The sequence below is a fragment of the Neophocaena asiaeorientalis genome, unplaced genomic scaffold (assembly GCF_003031525.2).
Source record: "Neophocaena asiaeorientalis asiaeorientalis breed wild unplaced genomic scaffold, Neophocaena_asiaeorientalis_V1.1 scaffold658, whole genome shotgun sequence".
Classification (NCBI taxonomy): Eukaryota; Metazoa; Chordata; class Mammalia; order Artiodactyla; family Phocoenidae; genus Neophocaena; species Neophocaena asiaeorientalis.
In genome coordinates, this window is record NW_020173657.1 from 54,850 (window position 1) to 67,726 (window position 12,877).

Consider the following 12,877-nt stretch of genomic DNA (forward strand, 5'->3'; position numbering starts at 1 on the left):
TTAAGATTAGTGGAGGAAGGCTGAAGGTTCACTAGGATAGCTTTCTTTCTAGCTTATAGTACTGTTCCCCAGTGTCTTCTAACCTGTAACACACTTCCAGTCTTCTGTAATTTTGTGACATGCTAGGAGGGAAAGAGGCTTCTCTGAAGTGAAAATTGGTTTGGGCTGTGAGCACTCATGACTCCTGAAGGAAGGCATAGGGAGGTGGGCCTTGAAAACCTGTGCTTGACTGTAATAAACAGGAAGAGGGATAGGATGGGAATGAAGAAGAAGTGTGTAACTGGAGAAAGAGAAAAGAGTAAAAAGGAGATAAAGCAAAAGACATGGAATGTGTTTAGATTGGGGGAGAAGCCAGGATTTAACCTTACACAATGATACACTCTCACACCTTAGGTCATCCAAGTATGAAACACAGCAAGGACATCTCTGTGCACAAAATATTGGGCATATTGGTAAAGAAAATTTGTTGTAACCCCACTTTAGCTGCCTCTGAAGATCATAACCGTGTTTTGGAGCTGCTACTTCAAAATATTAGGCTCTGCTGCCACTTATTTTTTGGTTCAGAATATAACATGAATTGAGTTGAATTTATCAGCTAGTTGCAGGCATTTAAGTCCTCAGAGAAACCTCTTGCTAATTTGATTTGCACTAATTACCTCAGGAGCTTTTGCCTCAGGGTAACATCAACCTAGTTCCTCCTGTGAAAGGATCAAAGGATGAACAATTAGTATTCTAAAACCTTAAGGCCCCTTGGGCATATCTAGATGAGTGGTTTACAAGCATCCTGAGTCTGGACTCTTCTGGATCCTCCCATCTCCTTAGTTTTTTGTTTTTATGCCCTCTCATTTGGTATTGGGATTGGCTCTGGAAGTGATGGAGTTTAGAACCAAGTGAACATCTTTTCTTTGATCTTTTCTTTGGTGTGCCCCTGGACAGCCAGGTTTCCTTGAAACATTTCTATACACCTATATATGAAAGATACTAACCCATTCTTCACCCCCTTGCATTTAGGAACATCTACTTCTAAAACACCCTAGGGAGCTCATGACAGTTAATAGCAAAATTACATTGGACAGGGTTTTAGCAGAAGGGTCTTCATAATTCAGCTTTAGCACTGAAGGCCAGGCTAAGGAAAGGGGCTTCAAATTCAGCTCAAGGGTTTTAGATGGAACATGGAAGAAGGCTTTGGAATCTTCCTCTTTGGAGGGGAGTATTTTAAAGTCAAGTAATTTTTCACTTGTGGTGAAATGATTCCTGGGAGAGCTTTCTCTTCCTCCCATTCCAGCAAGATACTTGGGCCACCTCAGGAGAGCTAACCAACGTCCACCATTAGTATTCTGTAGATATATCTTAGAGACTGATAAGTAGGGCTCTTCAAGCACCTAAACACATAAGAGCCTGCATAGTGGGGTGGGCAGAATGACAAGTACCCTTCTGATAATTAATTTCCTTTTTAGGTATCAACTTCTCACTCATCTCATCAGGACAGGCCTCCAGTGAAACTGTTTGTTCCCACTCGGAACATGGTCCAAACCAAGTAGGTAGTATTAAAAAGTGGGTTGCCTTTGCAAGCCCCCTGCTTTTATGGTTCATTTACAGTGCATGAGTAACAGAAGGTAATGGCTTCACCTGGGGAGGCTGTTCTTTCATCAGAGGGATATTATCTCCTCTGATACTTTGTCTGTCTTCATCAGACATTTCCCTCACAAACTTGAGCTTAAAAAATAGGCTAGAAAGGAAACCAACAAAAATTAATTAACTAATTAAAAACAGAAAAAAGAAAAGAATCTAAGGGAGAATTGTAGACCTTAAAATTGTTTCCCACTGTTTCCTTGAGCTACAGTTCTCAAAAGGACATGTTTGCCTATCTAGGTTTTAATTCTGAGTTTTGGGATGCTTTTCCATAGGGTGACAAAAGAGTCTTCTTCCTCTGTGTATCTTTTATACCCTCCAAGTATAAATACCCCTTCCCTCGTATCATCACTCCTCTATGGGGCGTTAGCCTCCAGGATTGCTTACTGGGAGATGATTCTGGGCTATGTATCTTCTCATGAAAGCTCTTGCCTTTAATTCTCCTTTTTTACATATCCTAACAGGAGTTTGCACAAATCCTCAGAAGATAGCTGGGTAGGGGAGCAAGGATGAAACAGACACAGGCTTTATCACTAAAGAGAAGAGGCTTTTTAATAGAGCTATTTATGTTTACTTTTCTAAGTGCAGTGTGATTCTTGCAGAGTATTTGGAGCTGGTTATCCAGGTCTGGCATCTATGACAGTGAATGACTGGTATGACCAGCATCAGAAATTTGGAGCATTACCCGATCAGGGTATAGCCAAGAAAACATCAGGTATGGAGGGGTGGGAGGAGAGTAGTTATACTACTTCACTACTGGTCCCTAACTCTGGAGCAATTAAATTCAGACCAAGTATTGTTGCCCTTTAAAAACAAAAGAAATCTGGACAAAGATTCTGAGTAATAGAACGCGTGGTTGCCACAGGAGAGGGAGGTTGGAGAAGGGAAATAGGTGAAGGGGATTAAGAGCTATAAACCTCTAGTTATAAAATAAAGCCATGGGGGTGTAATATACAGCATAAGAAATGTGGTCAATAATATTATGATAACTTTGTGTAGGGACAGATAGTTACCAGATTTATGGTGGTGATCATTTCATAATATATGCAAATGTCAAACCACTGTAATGCACCTGAAACTAACATATTGTACATCAACTATATTTCGATTTTTTTTAAATTGGTTGAGATTAATAGATTGGCAATGACAGGAGAAAGGCTTGGTTAACTTGAAATAAGCCAATCTGGAAAAAAAAAAAAAGATTGGTAAAAAATGAAGAGCCTCAATGACCTGTGGAACAATGTAAAAAGGTCTATCATATGTACAATTGGAATACCAGTAGGAGAGAAGAAAGAGAGAGAAGGGGCCATTAAAAAAAATTGATGAAATGATGGCTGAAATATTCCCCAAATCTGTGAAACACAAATTTTCAAATTTAGAAATATCAGTAAGCCCTAACTAAGCAGCTTTTAAATACAGTGAAAACCAAGCATAGGCATGTCGTAGTCAAACTGCCGAAAACAAAAGAAAAAGAGAATCTTGAAAGCAGCCAGAGATAAAGTACATATTACACACAGAAGAACAATGATATGAATTGTTGTCACCTTCCCATTTGAAACAGTGAGTCCCAGAGATTAGTAAAGCAATGCCTCAATTAAACACCCCAGTTTTATTTATTTATTTAATTTTTCATCACGTTGGGTCTTCATTGCTGTGCACGGGCTTTCTGTAGTTGCATCAAGCGGGGGCTGCTCTTTGTTGTGGTGTGTGGGCTTCTCGTTGCGGTGGCTTCTCGTTGCGGACCACAGGCTCTAGGTGCTTGGGCTTCAGTATTTGTGGCACGCGGGTTCCGTAGTTGTGGCACAGGGGCTTAGTTGCTCTGTGGCACGTGATATCTTCCCGGACCAGGGATCAAACCCATGTCCCCTGTGTTGACAGGCAGATTCTTACCCACTGCGCCACCAGGGAAGTCCCTAAACACCCCAATTTAAAAATGAGTAAAAGACCTTAGACACCTCACTGAAGAAGATTATATAGATGGGAAATAAGCATATGAAGAGATGCCCAACATCATGTGTCATTAGGGAATTGCAAATTAAAACGACAGTGATCCCACTACACCCCTATAAGAATGGCCAAAATCCAAAATACTGACAACATCAAATGCTAGCATGGATAATGGAGCAACAGGAACTGTCATTCATTGTTGGTGGGAATATAAAATGGTACAGACAGTTTGTCAGAATTAAACATTCTCTTACCATACTATCAAGCAGTCATGCTCCTTGGTATTTACCAAAATGAGTTGAAGTTAGGTCCACACAAAAATTGCACACAAATGTTTATAGCAGCTTTATTCATAATTGCCAACATTTTGAAGCAACCAAGATGCCCTCAGTAGGCAAATGGATAAACTGTGGTACATACAGACAATGGAATAATATTCGTTGCTAAAAACGAATGAGCTATCAAGACATAAAAAGACATGGAGGAACCTTAACTGCATATTACTAAGTGAAAGAAGCTAATCTGAGAAGGCTACCTACTGTATGATTTCAGCTACATGACGTTCTGGAAAAGGCAAAACTATGGAGAGAGTAAAAGGGTCAGTGGTTGCCAGGGATTAGAGGAAAAGGAAGGATGAATAGGCAAAACCCAGAGGATTTTGGGGGCAGGTAGACTATTCAGTATGATGCTGTAATGGTGAATATATGTCGTTATACATTTGCCCAAATCCATAGAATGTACAACACCTAGAGTGAACCCTAATGTAAACTGTGGACTTTGCATGATGATGATGCATCAATTTAGGTTCATTGATTATAACAAATGTACCACTGTGGCTCAATGTTGTGGGGGGAGGCTGTGTCAGTGTGGGGCAGGGGTACATAGGAATGCTATGTACTTTTCATTCAGTTTTACTGTATATCTAAAATTGCTCTAAAACTAAGGCCTTTTTAAAAAAATAATGTAAAGAGAGAAAGCTATAAAGTCAATGGAGAAATTAAAAGGGAGAAAGGCAAGAAAGAATGGAGAAACACAAAACAGATGAGATAAACAGAAAACCAATAGCAGAATGGTAAATCCCAATTCAGCCATGTCAGTAATTATGTTAAATATAAATGGAGTAAACCTTCAAATTAGAAATCAGAGATTGATTACCAGACTCAACCACATGCTGTCTATAAGAGGTGCATTTTATTTGTTTTTTAATCAAAGTATAGTTGATTTACAATATTAGTTTCAGGTGTACAGCAAAATGATTCAGTATTTTTGTAAATTATGCTCCATTATAAGTTATTACAAGATAATGAGTATCATTCCCTGTGCTATACAATATATCCTTGTTGATTATCTATATTATACATAGTAGTTTGTATCTGGTAATCCCATACCCTTAATTTGTCCCTCCCCACTTTCGTTTGCCCCCTTAGGTAACCGCAAGTTTGTTTTCTATATCTGTGAGTCTGCTTCTGTTTTTCATATCCGTTCATTTGTATTACTTTTTAGATTCCACATATACATAATATCATACAGTATTTGTCTTTCTCTGTCTGACTTATTTCACTAAGCATAATACCCTCTAGGTCCATCCATGTTGCTGCAAATTGCAGAATTTCATTCTTTTTTATGGCTGGGTAATAGTCCATTCTCTGTGTATATGTATGTGTACATATATATGTATACCACATTGTCTTTATCCATTCATCTGTTGATGGGCACTTGGGTTGCTTCCATCTCTTGGCTATTGTAAATAGTGCTGCTATAAACATCAGGGTGCATGTGTCTTTTCAAATTAGTGTTTTCATTTTTTCTAGATATATACCTAGGAATGGAATTGCTGGATGATATGGTAGTTCTATTTGTAGGTTTTTGAGGAACCTCCATACTGTTTTCCATAGTGGCTGCACCAATTTACATTTTTACCAGCAGTGTATGAGGGTTCCCTTTTCTTCACATCCTCTCCAGCATTTGTTATTTGTAGACATTTTGATGATAGCCATTCTGACAGGTGTGAGGTAATACTTAATTATGGTTTTGATTTGCATTTTTTCTAATAATTAGTGATGTTGCGCATCTTTTCATGTGCCTGTTAGCCATCTGTATGTCTTTGGAAAACTGTCTCTTCAGGTCTTCTGCCCATTTATTGGGTTGTTTGTTTTTTTGATGATGAATTGTATGAGCTGTTCATAATATTTGGGGTAGTAATCCCTTATGGGTCACATCAGTTGTAAATATTTGCTCCCATTGTATAAGTTTAATTATGTCCCATTTGTTTAGTTTTGCTTTTACTTCTTTTGCCTTAGGAGAGAGAGCCAAAAAAAATATTGCTACAATTATGTCAGAGTGTTCTGCCTATATTCTCTTCTAGGAGTTTTATGGTTTTAGGTCTTATATTTAGGTCTCCTAATCCATTTTGAGTTCATTTTTGTATATGGTGTGAGGGAATGTTCTAATCTCATTATTTTACATGTAGCTGTCCAATTTTCCCAGCACCATTTATCAAAGAGACTGTCTTTTCTTCATTATATATTCCTGCCTCTTTTTTCATAGATTAGTTGACCATAGCCTATTTCTGGGCTCTCTATTCTGTTCCATTAGTCTGTGTGTCTGTTTTCGAGCCAGTACCATGCTGTTTTGATTGCTGTAGCTTTGTAGTATAGTCTGAAGTCTGGGAGCATTATACCTCTGGCTTTGCTCTTTTTCCTCAAGATTGCTTTGGCAATTCAGGATCTTTTGTGGTTCCATATGAATTTTAGGGTTATTTGTTCTAGGCCTGTGAAAAAATATCACGCATATTTTGAGGTATTGCATTAAATCTGTAGATTGCTTTGGACAGCATGGCCATTTTAATAACATTAATTCTTCTAATCCAAGAGCACAGGATATCTTTCCATTTCTTTGTATCATCTTTAGTTTCCTTCATAAATGTTTTATAGTTTTAGAGTATAGGTCTTTCACCTTAGTTAAGTTTATTCCTAGGTATTGTATTCTTTTTGATGCAATTTTAAGCAGGATATTTTTTTACTTTCTCTTTCTGATATTTTATTGTTAGTGTATAGAAATGCAACAGATTTCTGTATATTGATCTTGTATCCTGCAGCCTTGCTGAGTTCATTTATTCTAATAGTTTTTGGATGGAGACTTTAGGGTTTTCTGGATATAGTACCAAGTCATCTGCAAATAATGACAGTTTTACCTCTTCCCTTCCGATTTGGATGCCTTTTATTTCTTTCTTATCTGATTGCTGTGACTAGGACTTCTAATACTGTGTTGAATAGAAGTGGCGAGAATGGGCATCGTTGTCTTGTTCCAGAATTTAGCAGGAAGACTTTCAGCTTTTCACCATTAAGTATGACATTGGCTGTGGGTTTGTCCTAATTGGCCTTTATTATGTTGAGATATGTTTCCTCAATACCCACTTTCAGAGTTTTTATTATGGATGTTGAATTTTGTCACATTGGTTTTTCTGCATCTATTGAGATGATCATGTGATTTTTATCCTTCCTTTTGATAATGTGGTGTATCACACTGATTAATTTGCATATATTGAATCACCCTTGTGACCCTAGAATCAATTCAGCTGGATCGTGGTGTATGATCCTTTTTATATATTTTTAGATTTGGTTTGCTAATATTTTGTTGAAGATTTTTGCATTTATATTCATCAAATATACTGGCCTGTAGTTTCCTTTTTTTGTAGTGCCACACTGTCATGGAGTGAGCAGGGCCAGAACATTCAGCTTGGGCTGGGGTACACATGCAGCAAAGCAGCTGTGGGAGACCCAGCAGCTCTGCTGCCATAAGAAGTCTGGGCTGCTTCTGGGGTCCCTCTTGAGTAAATTCCAGCAATGGTCACCACTGCTGCTGCACCTGGGCTCCACCCCAGGGCCAGATCACCTCTCCATCTCAAGGTCAAGTGTTTTCCCAGGTCCTGGCCACCCTAGATCCAGTGCCATGCATGTGGCATGAAGTGAGCAGGGCTAGAACATTCTTTAAGCTCTGGCTGGAGAGCACAGCATGGCTGTTGCATGAAACCAGTAGCCTAGGGCAGCAGGCTACTGGTTTCTCTACCCTACCTGGGGGCAATCTACCCATGCAGTACTCATGAGTGGAGCCCAGGCTTCTCTATGGACTTCTGTGTATCTTTCTTACAACCTTGGTTGTACAGGAGTCTTTCTGCCAATTTCCAGTTAGTTTTCAGTGAGAATTGTTCCACACATTGATATATTTTTGATGTGTTCTTGGGGAGAGGTGAACTCCACCGCTTCTTACACCACCCTCTTGATCTCCTGTCAAGAGATGCATTTAAATATAAAGGTACAGATTGGTGGAACGTAGAAAGATTTTCTAAGTATACCATGCTAATAGTAAACATAAGAAAGCTGCAGTAGCTATATAATGTCAGATAAAGTAGACTTCAAGACAAAAGGTGTTACTGGACTTTCAAAAGGACTTTTAGTGCTGATAAAAAGGGCAATTTATCTGGAAGACATACCAATCATAAACATGTTTGTGACTAATAACAACCTTCAGATCACATGAAGAAAAAATTGACAGAATTAAATGGAGAAATAGACAAATCTACAGCCATAGTTAGAGATTTTCATACTTCTCTTTCAGTAACTGAAAGAATTTCTGGACAGAAAATCAGTAAGGACATAAAAGATCTGGAGAAAATTCACAGCCACCTTAACCTGTTTGACATTTATAGAAAAATATATCCAATAGCTGCAAAATACACCTTTTTTCAAATGCACATTGTACGTTCACTAACTTAGACCATATTCCGGGCCACCAAATAAGTGTCCATAAACTTTCTTTTTTTAAGTAATTTATTTTTAAAATTAATTAATTTGGCTGCATTGGGTCTTAGTTGTGGCACATGGGATCTTCATCGTGGCACATGAGATCTTTCGTTGCGGCCTGTGGGCCCTTCATTGCAGTGTGTGGGCTTCTCTCTAGTTGTGGCGCATGGGCACTAGAGCGTACAGGCTCAGGAGTTGTGGCACACAGGCTTAGTTGCCCCATGGCAGGTGGGTTCTTATTTCCCCAACCAGGGATCGAACTCTTGTCGTCTGCATTGGAAGGCAGATTCTTAACCACTGGACCACCAGGGAAGTCTCTCCATAAACTTTGAAAGATTGAAATTGCACTATGCTCTCTGACCACAATCTAATTCAGTTAGCAATCAATGACATATAGGAAGTCACTAAATATTTTAAAATTAAACAACATACTTATAAATAACCCATCAGTCAAAGAAGAAATCACAAAGAAAATTAAGAAGTATTTAACTAAATAATAATGAAATACATTAAAACTTGTGGGATACAACTAAAGCAGTGCTGAGAGGGAAATGTATAACTTTCAGTAGTTATATTAGAAAAACGAAAGGTAAAATCAGTTACTAAGGTACTAACAAGACGTTGGAGAAAACAAGAACAAAATAAGCTTAAAGTATATGAAAGAAAGGAAACAATAAAGATCGAGAACCTTGGCGGGGGGTGGGGTTGGTGGTCGTAGTATTGCACAAGAGTCAAACATATGTATACCCTCAGGACCTGGCAGTTTCACTCCCAGGTATGTACCTAAGGGGAAAGAGACCATATTTCCTCAAAGGCCTTGTACAAGAATGCTCATAGCAGCATTATTTGTAATTCCCCAAACTGAACACTACTTAAATGCCCATACATAGTAGAATGGATAAATACATTTTGGCATATTCACACAGTGAAATACTATTTAGCAATAAGGGTAAATAGAATATAGTTCTTTACTTATAAGTAACAAATATAGCTAAATTTTACAAACATAATTTGAGTAAAAAAAGTCAGGCACAAAAGAGCATAAAGTTCAGACATGGCTGAAACTTGTATATGCTGGTTAAAAGCCAGTATGGTGCTCACCCTTAGTGGGAGATCATGAATGGAACAGGATCTGAGGAGGACTTCTGAAGAGTTAGTAATGTTTTGTATCTTAATCTGGGTACCGATTACATGGATGTGTTCAGATGTGAAAATTGATTGAGCTGTACTGTGTGTATTTTTCTGCATGTATGTTATATTTCAGTAAAAAGACAAAAGAAAAAATTCATGGATAATATTTACAGCAAAACTAAGTGACAGTGTATCCCCATGAAACTCAAAATAAAAACAGTTAAGGGCAAATCATTCATAGCCACAAGATCAACAAGGAATGGACATCTGTGTAGGAGAAAGCACAAGGAGTTGACAGACCATGTGAAAGACCTGACAAATGGGAGAATTCCAAAACAGCAAACAGGTATTCACTAAAAAGCGTGGCATTCTGACAAGTGTGAGGTGGTATCTCGTTGCATTTGAGGTGGTTTTGATTTACATTTCCCTTATGATTAGTGATATTGAGTACCTTTTCATGTGCCTGTTGGCCATCTCTATGTCTTCTTTGGAAAAATGTCTATTCAAGTCTTCTGCCCATTTCTAATTCAGATTGTTTGTACTGAGTTGTATGAGTTCTTTATATATTTTGGATATTAACCCCTTAACAGACATGTTATTTGCAAATATCTTCTCCCATTCAGTTAAGTTGCCTTTTTGTTTTGCTGATGGTTCCCTTTGCTGTGCAAAAGTTTTTTAGCTTCATATGATTCCATTTGTTTATTTTTGGTTTTGTTGTTGTCTGAGGAGACAGATGAAAAAAAATATTGCTAAGACCAATTTCAAAGAGCATACTGCCTGTGTTTTCTTCTAGAAGTTTTATGGTTTCAGGTCTTACATTTAAGTCTTTAATTATTTTGAGTTTATTTTTGTAAATGATGTGAGAAAATGGTCTAGTTGCATTCTTTTACTTGTAGCTATCCAGTTTTCCCAACACCACTAAGCCATTAAAAAGAATGAAATCTTGCAATCTGTGACAGCATGGATGGACCTGGAGGGTATTATGCTAAGTGAATAAGTCAGACAGAGAAAGATTAAAACAAATGAGTCCTAAGAAACCCAGAAACAGACTCATAGATACAGAGAACAAATTGGTGGTTGAGAGAATGGGAGGTTGGGTGAAATAGGTGAAGGGGATTAAGAGATACAAATTATCAGTTATAAAATAAATAAGTCATGTTCCAGCAATTCTACCCCTGGGTTTTTATCCAAAGATAATGGAAACATTAACTAAAAAAGATACTGTACCCCAATGTTCATAGCAGCATTTTTTACATTAGCCAGTATATGGAAGCAACCAAAGGTGTCCATCAGTAGATGAATAGGTATGGAAGATGTGGTGTGTATGTATATATATATATATACACACACACACACACACACACACACACACACACACAGTGGAGTATTAACCCTAAAAAGAGTGAAACTCTGCCATTTTCAGCAACATGGATGGCCCCTAGAGGGTATTAATGCTTAGTGAAATAAGTCAGAGAAAGACAGATACTGTATGATATCACTTATATGTGGAATCTAAAAAATAATCTAATAAAAAATATAACAAAACAGAACCAGACTCACAGATATAGAGGACAACCTAGTTGATACCAGTGAGGAGAGAAAAGGGAGGGAAGGGCAAGATGGTAGGGGATTAAGAGGTACCAGCTACTATGTATAAAATGAATAAGCTACAAAGATACATTGTACAGCACAGGGAATATAAAAAGCAGGATTAGAAAAACTCTGAAATGTAGTGACAACTTGGGGGAAGTAAGTAGAAAGAATCACTTGAGAAATGAAGGCTGAGGGACTTCCCTAGTGGTCAGTGGTTAAGAATCTGCCTTCCAATGCAGGGGATGAGAGTTCAATCCCTGGTCAGGGAACTAAGATCCCATATGCTATGGGGCAACTAAGCCCATGCACTCTAGAACCCATGAGCCACAACTAGAGAGCCCATGTGCCGCAACAGAGAGTCTGCATGCCACAACTAAAATCCAATGCAGCCAAGTAAATTAAAAAAGAAAAGAGAAAGGAAGGCTGGGACTTCCCTGGTGGTCCAGGGGTTAAGACTCCATGCTTCCATTGCAGGGAGCGCAGGTTCGATCCCTGGTTAGGGAATTAAGAGCCCACATGCCATGTGGTATGGCCAAAAAATTAAAATTAAAAAAAATAGAGATGAAGCCTAAGGCAGAACACTCTGACATAAATCTTAGCAATATTTTTATGGATCTGTCTCCTGAGACAGAGGAAACAAAAGCAAAAATAAACAAATGGGACCAAATTAAACTTAAAACTTTTGCACAGCAAAGGAAACCAACAACAAAATGAAAAGACAACCTACAGAATGGGAGAAAATGTTTTGCAAATTATACACCCAATAAGGGGTTAATATCCAAAGTATATAGATAGCTCATATAACTCAATATAAAAAAACTTAAAAATGGGCAGACGACCTGAGTAGACATCTTTCCAAAGAAGATGTACAGATGGCCAACAGGAACATGAAAATATGCTACTCATGAACATTGCTAATGATCAGAGAAATGCAAATCAAAACCATAATGAGATATCACCTCACACATGTCAGAATGGCTATCATCAAGAAGTCTACAAATAACAAATGTTGGCAAGGATGTATAGAAATGGGAACTACTGTGCTGTTGGTGGGAATATAAATTGGTGTAGCTACTATGGAAGGCAGTGTGGCAGTTTGTCAAAAAACTAAAATAGAACTACCATATGTTCCAGCAATTCTACCCCTGGGTTTTTATCCAAAGATAATGGAAACATTAACTAAAAAAGATACTGTACCCCAATGTTCATAGCAGCATTTTTTACATTAGCCAGTATATGGAAGCAACCAAAGGTGTCCATCAGTAGATGAATAGGTATGGAAGATGTGGTGTGTATGTATATATATATATATACACACACACACACACACACACACACACACACACACACAGTGGAGTATTAACCCTAAAAAGAGTGAAACTCTGCCATTTTCAGCAACATGGATGGCCCCTAGAGGGTATTAATGCTTAGTGAAATAAGTCAGAGAAAGAAAAATACTGTATGATATCATTGATATGTGGAATGTAAAAAATAATCTAATAAAAATATAACAGAACAGAACCAGACTCACAGATATAGAGGACAAACTAGTGGATACCAGTGAGGAGAAAAAAGGGAGGGAAGGGCAAGATGATAGGAGATTAAGAGGTACTAGCTACTATGTATAAAATGAATAAGCTACAAAGATACATTGTACTGCACAGAGAATATAGCCATTTTTTTAACATCTTTATTGGAGTATAATTGCTTTACAGTGGTGTGTTAGTTTCTGCTTTATAACAAAGTGAATCAGTTATACATATACATATGTT

General features: G+C 37.9%; 1 protein-coding gene across 7 annotated transcripts in view; it reads left to right on the forward strand.

Annotated features, from left to right (window-relative positions):
- The window catches only part of LOC112401535 (immunoglobulin-binding protein 1-like), a 57,580-nt gene that overhangs the window by 37,638 nt on the left and 7,065 nt on the right, over positions 1-12,877 (forward strand). For 5 of the 7 annotated variants that reach the window (XM_024747828.1, XM_024747834.1, XM_024747833.1 and 2 more), the window contains 2 exons: positions 1,458-1,537; positions 2,235-2,347. The exons of 1 other annotated variant lie outside the window; for it this stretch is intronic. In XM_024747828.1, coding sequence (XP_024603596.1) covers positions 1,458-1,537; positions 2,235-2,347 — 193 coding nt within the window. The remainder of the gene's footprint in view (positions 1-1,457; positions 1,538-2,234; positions 2,348-12,877) is intronic. One more of the 7 variants, XM_024747835.1, reaches the window with a different exon arrangement.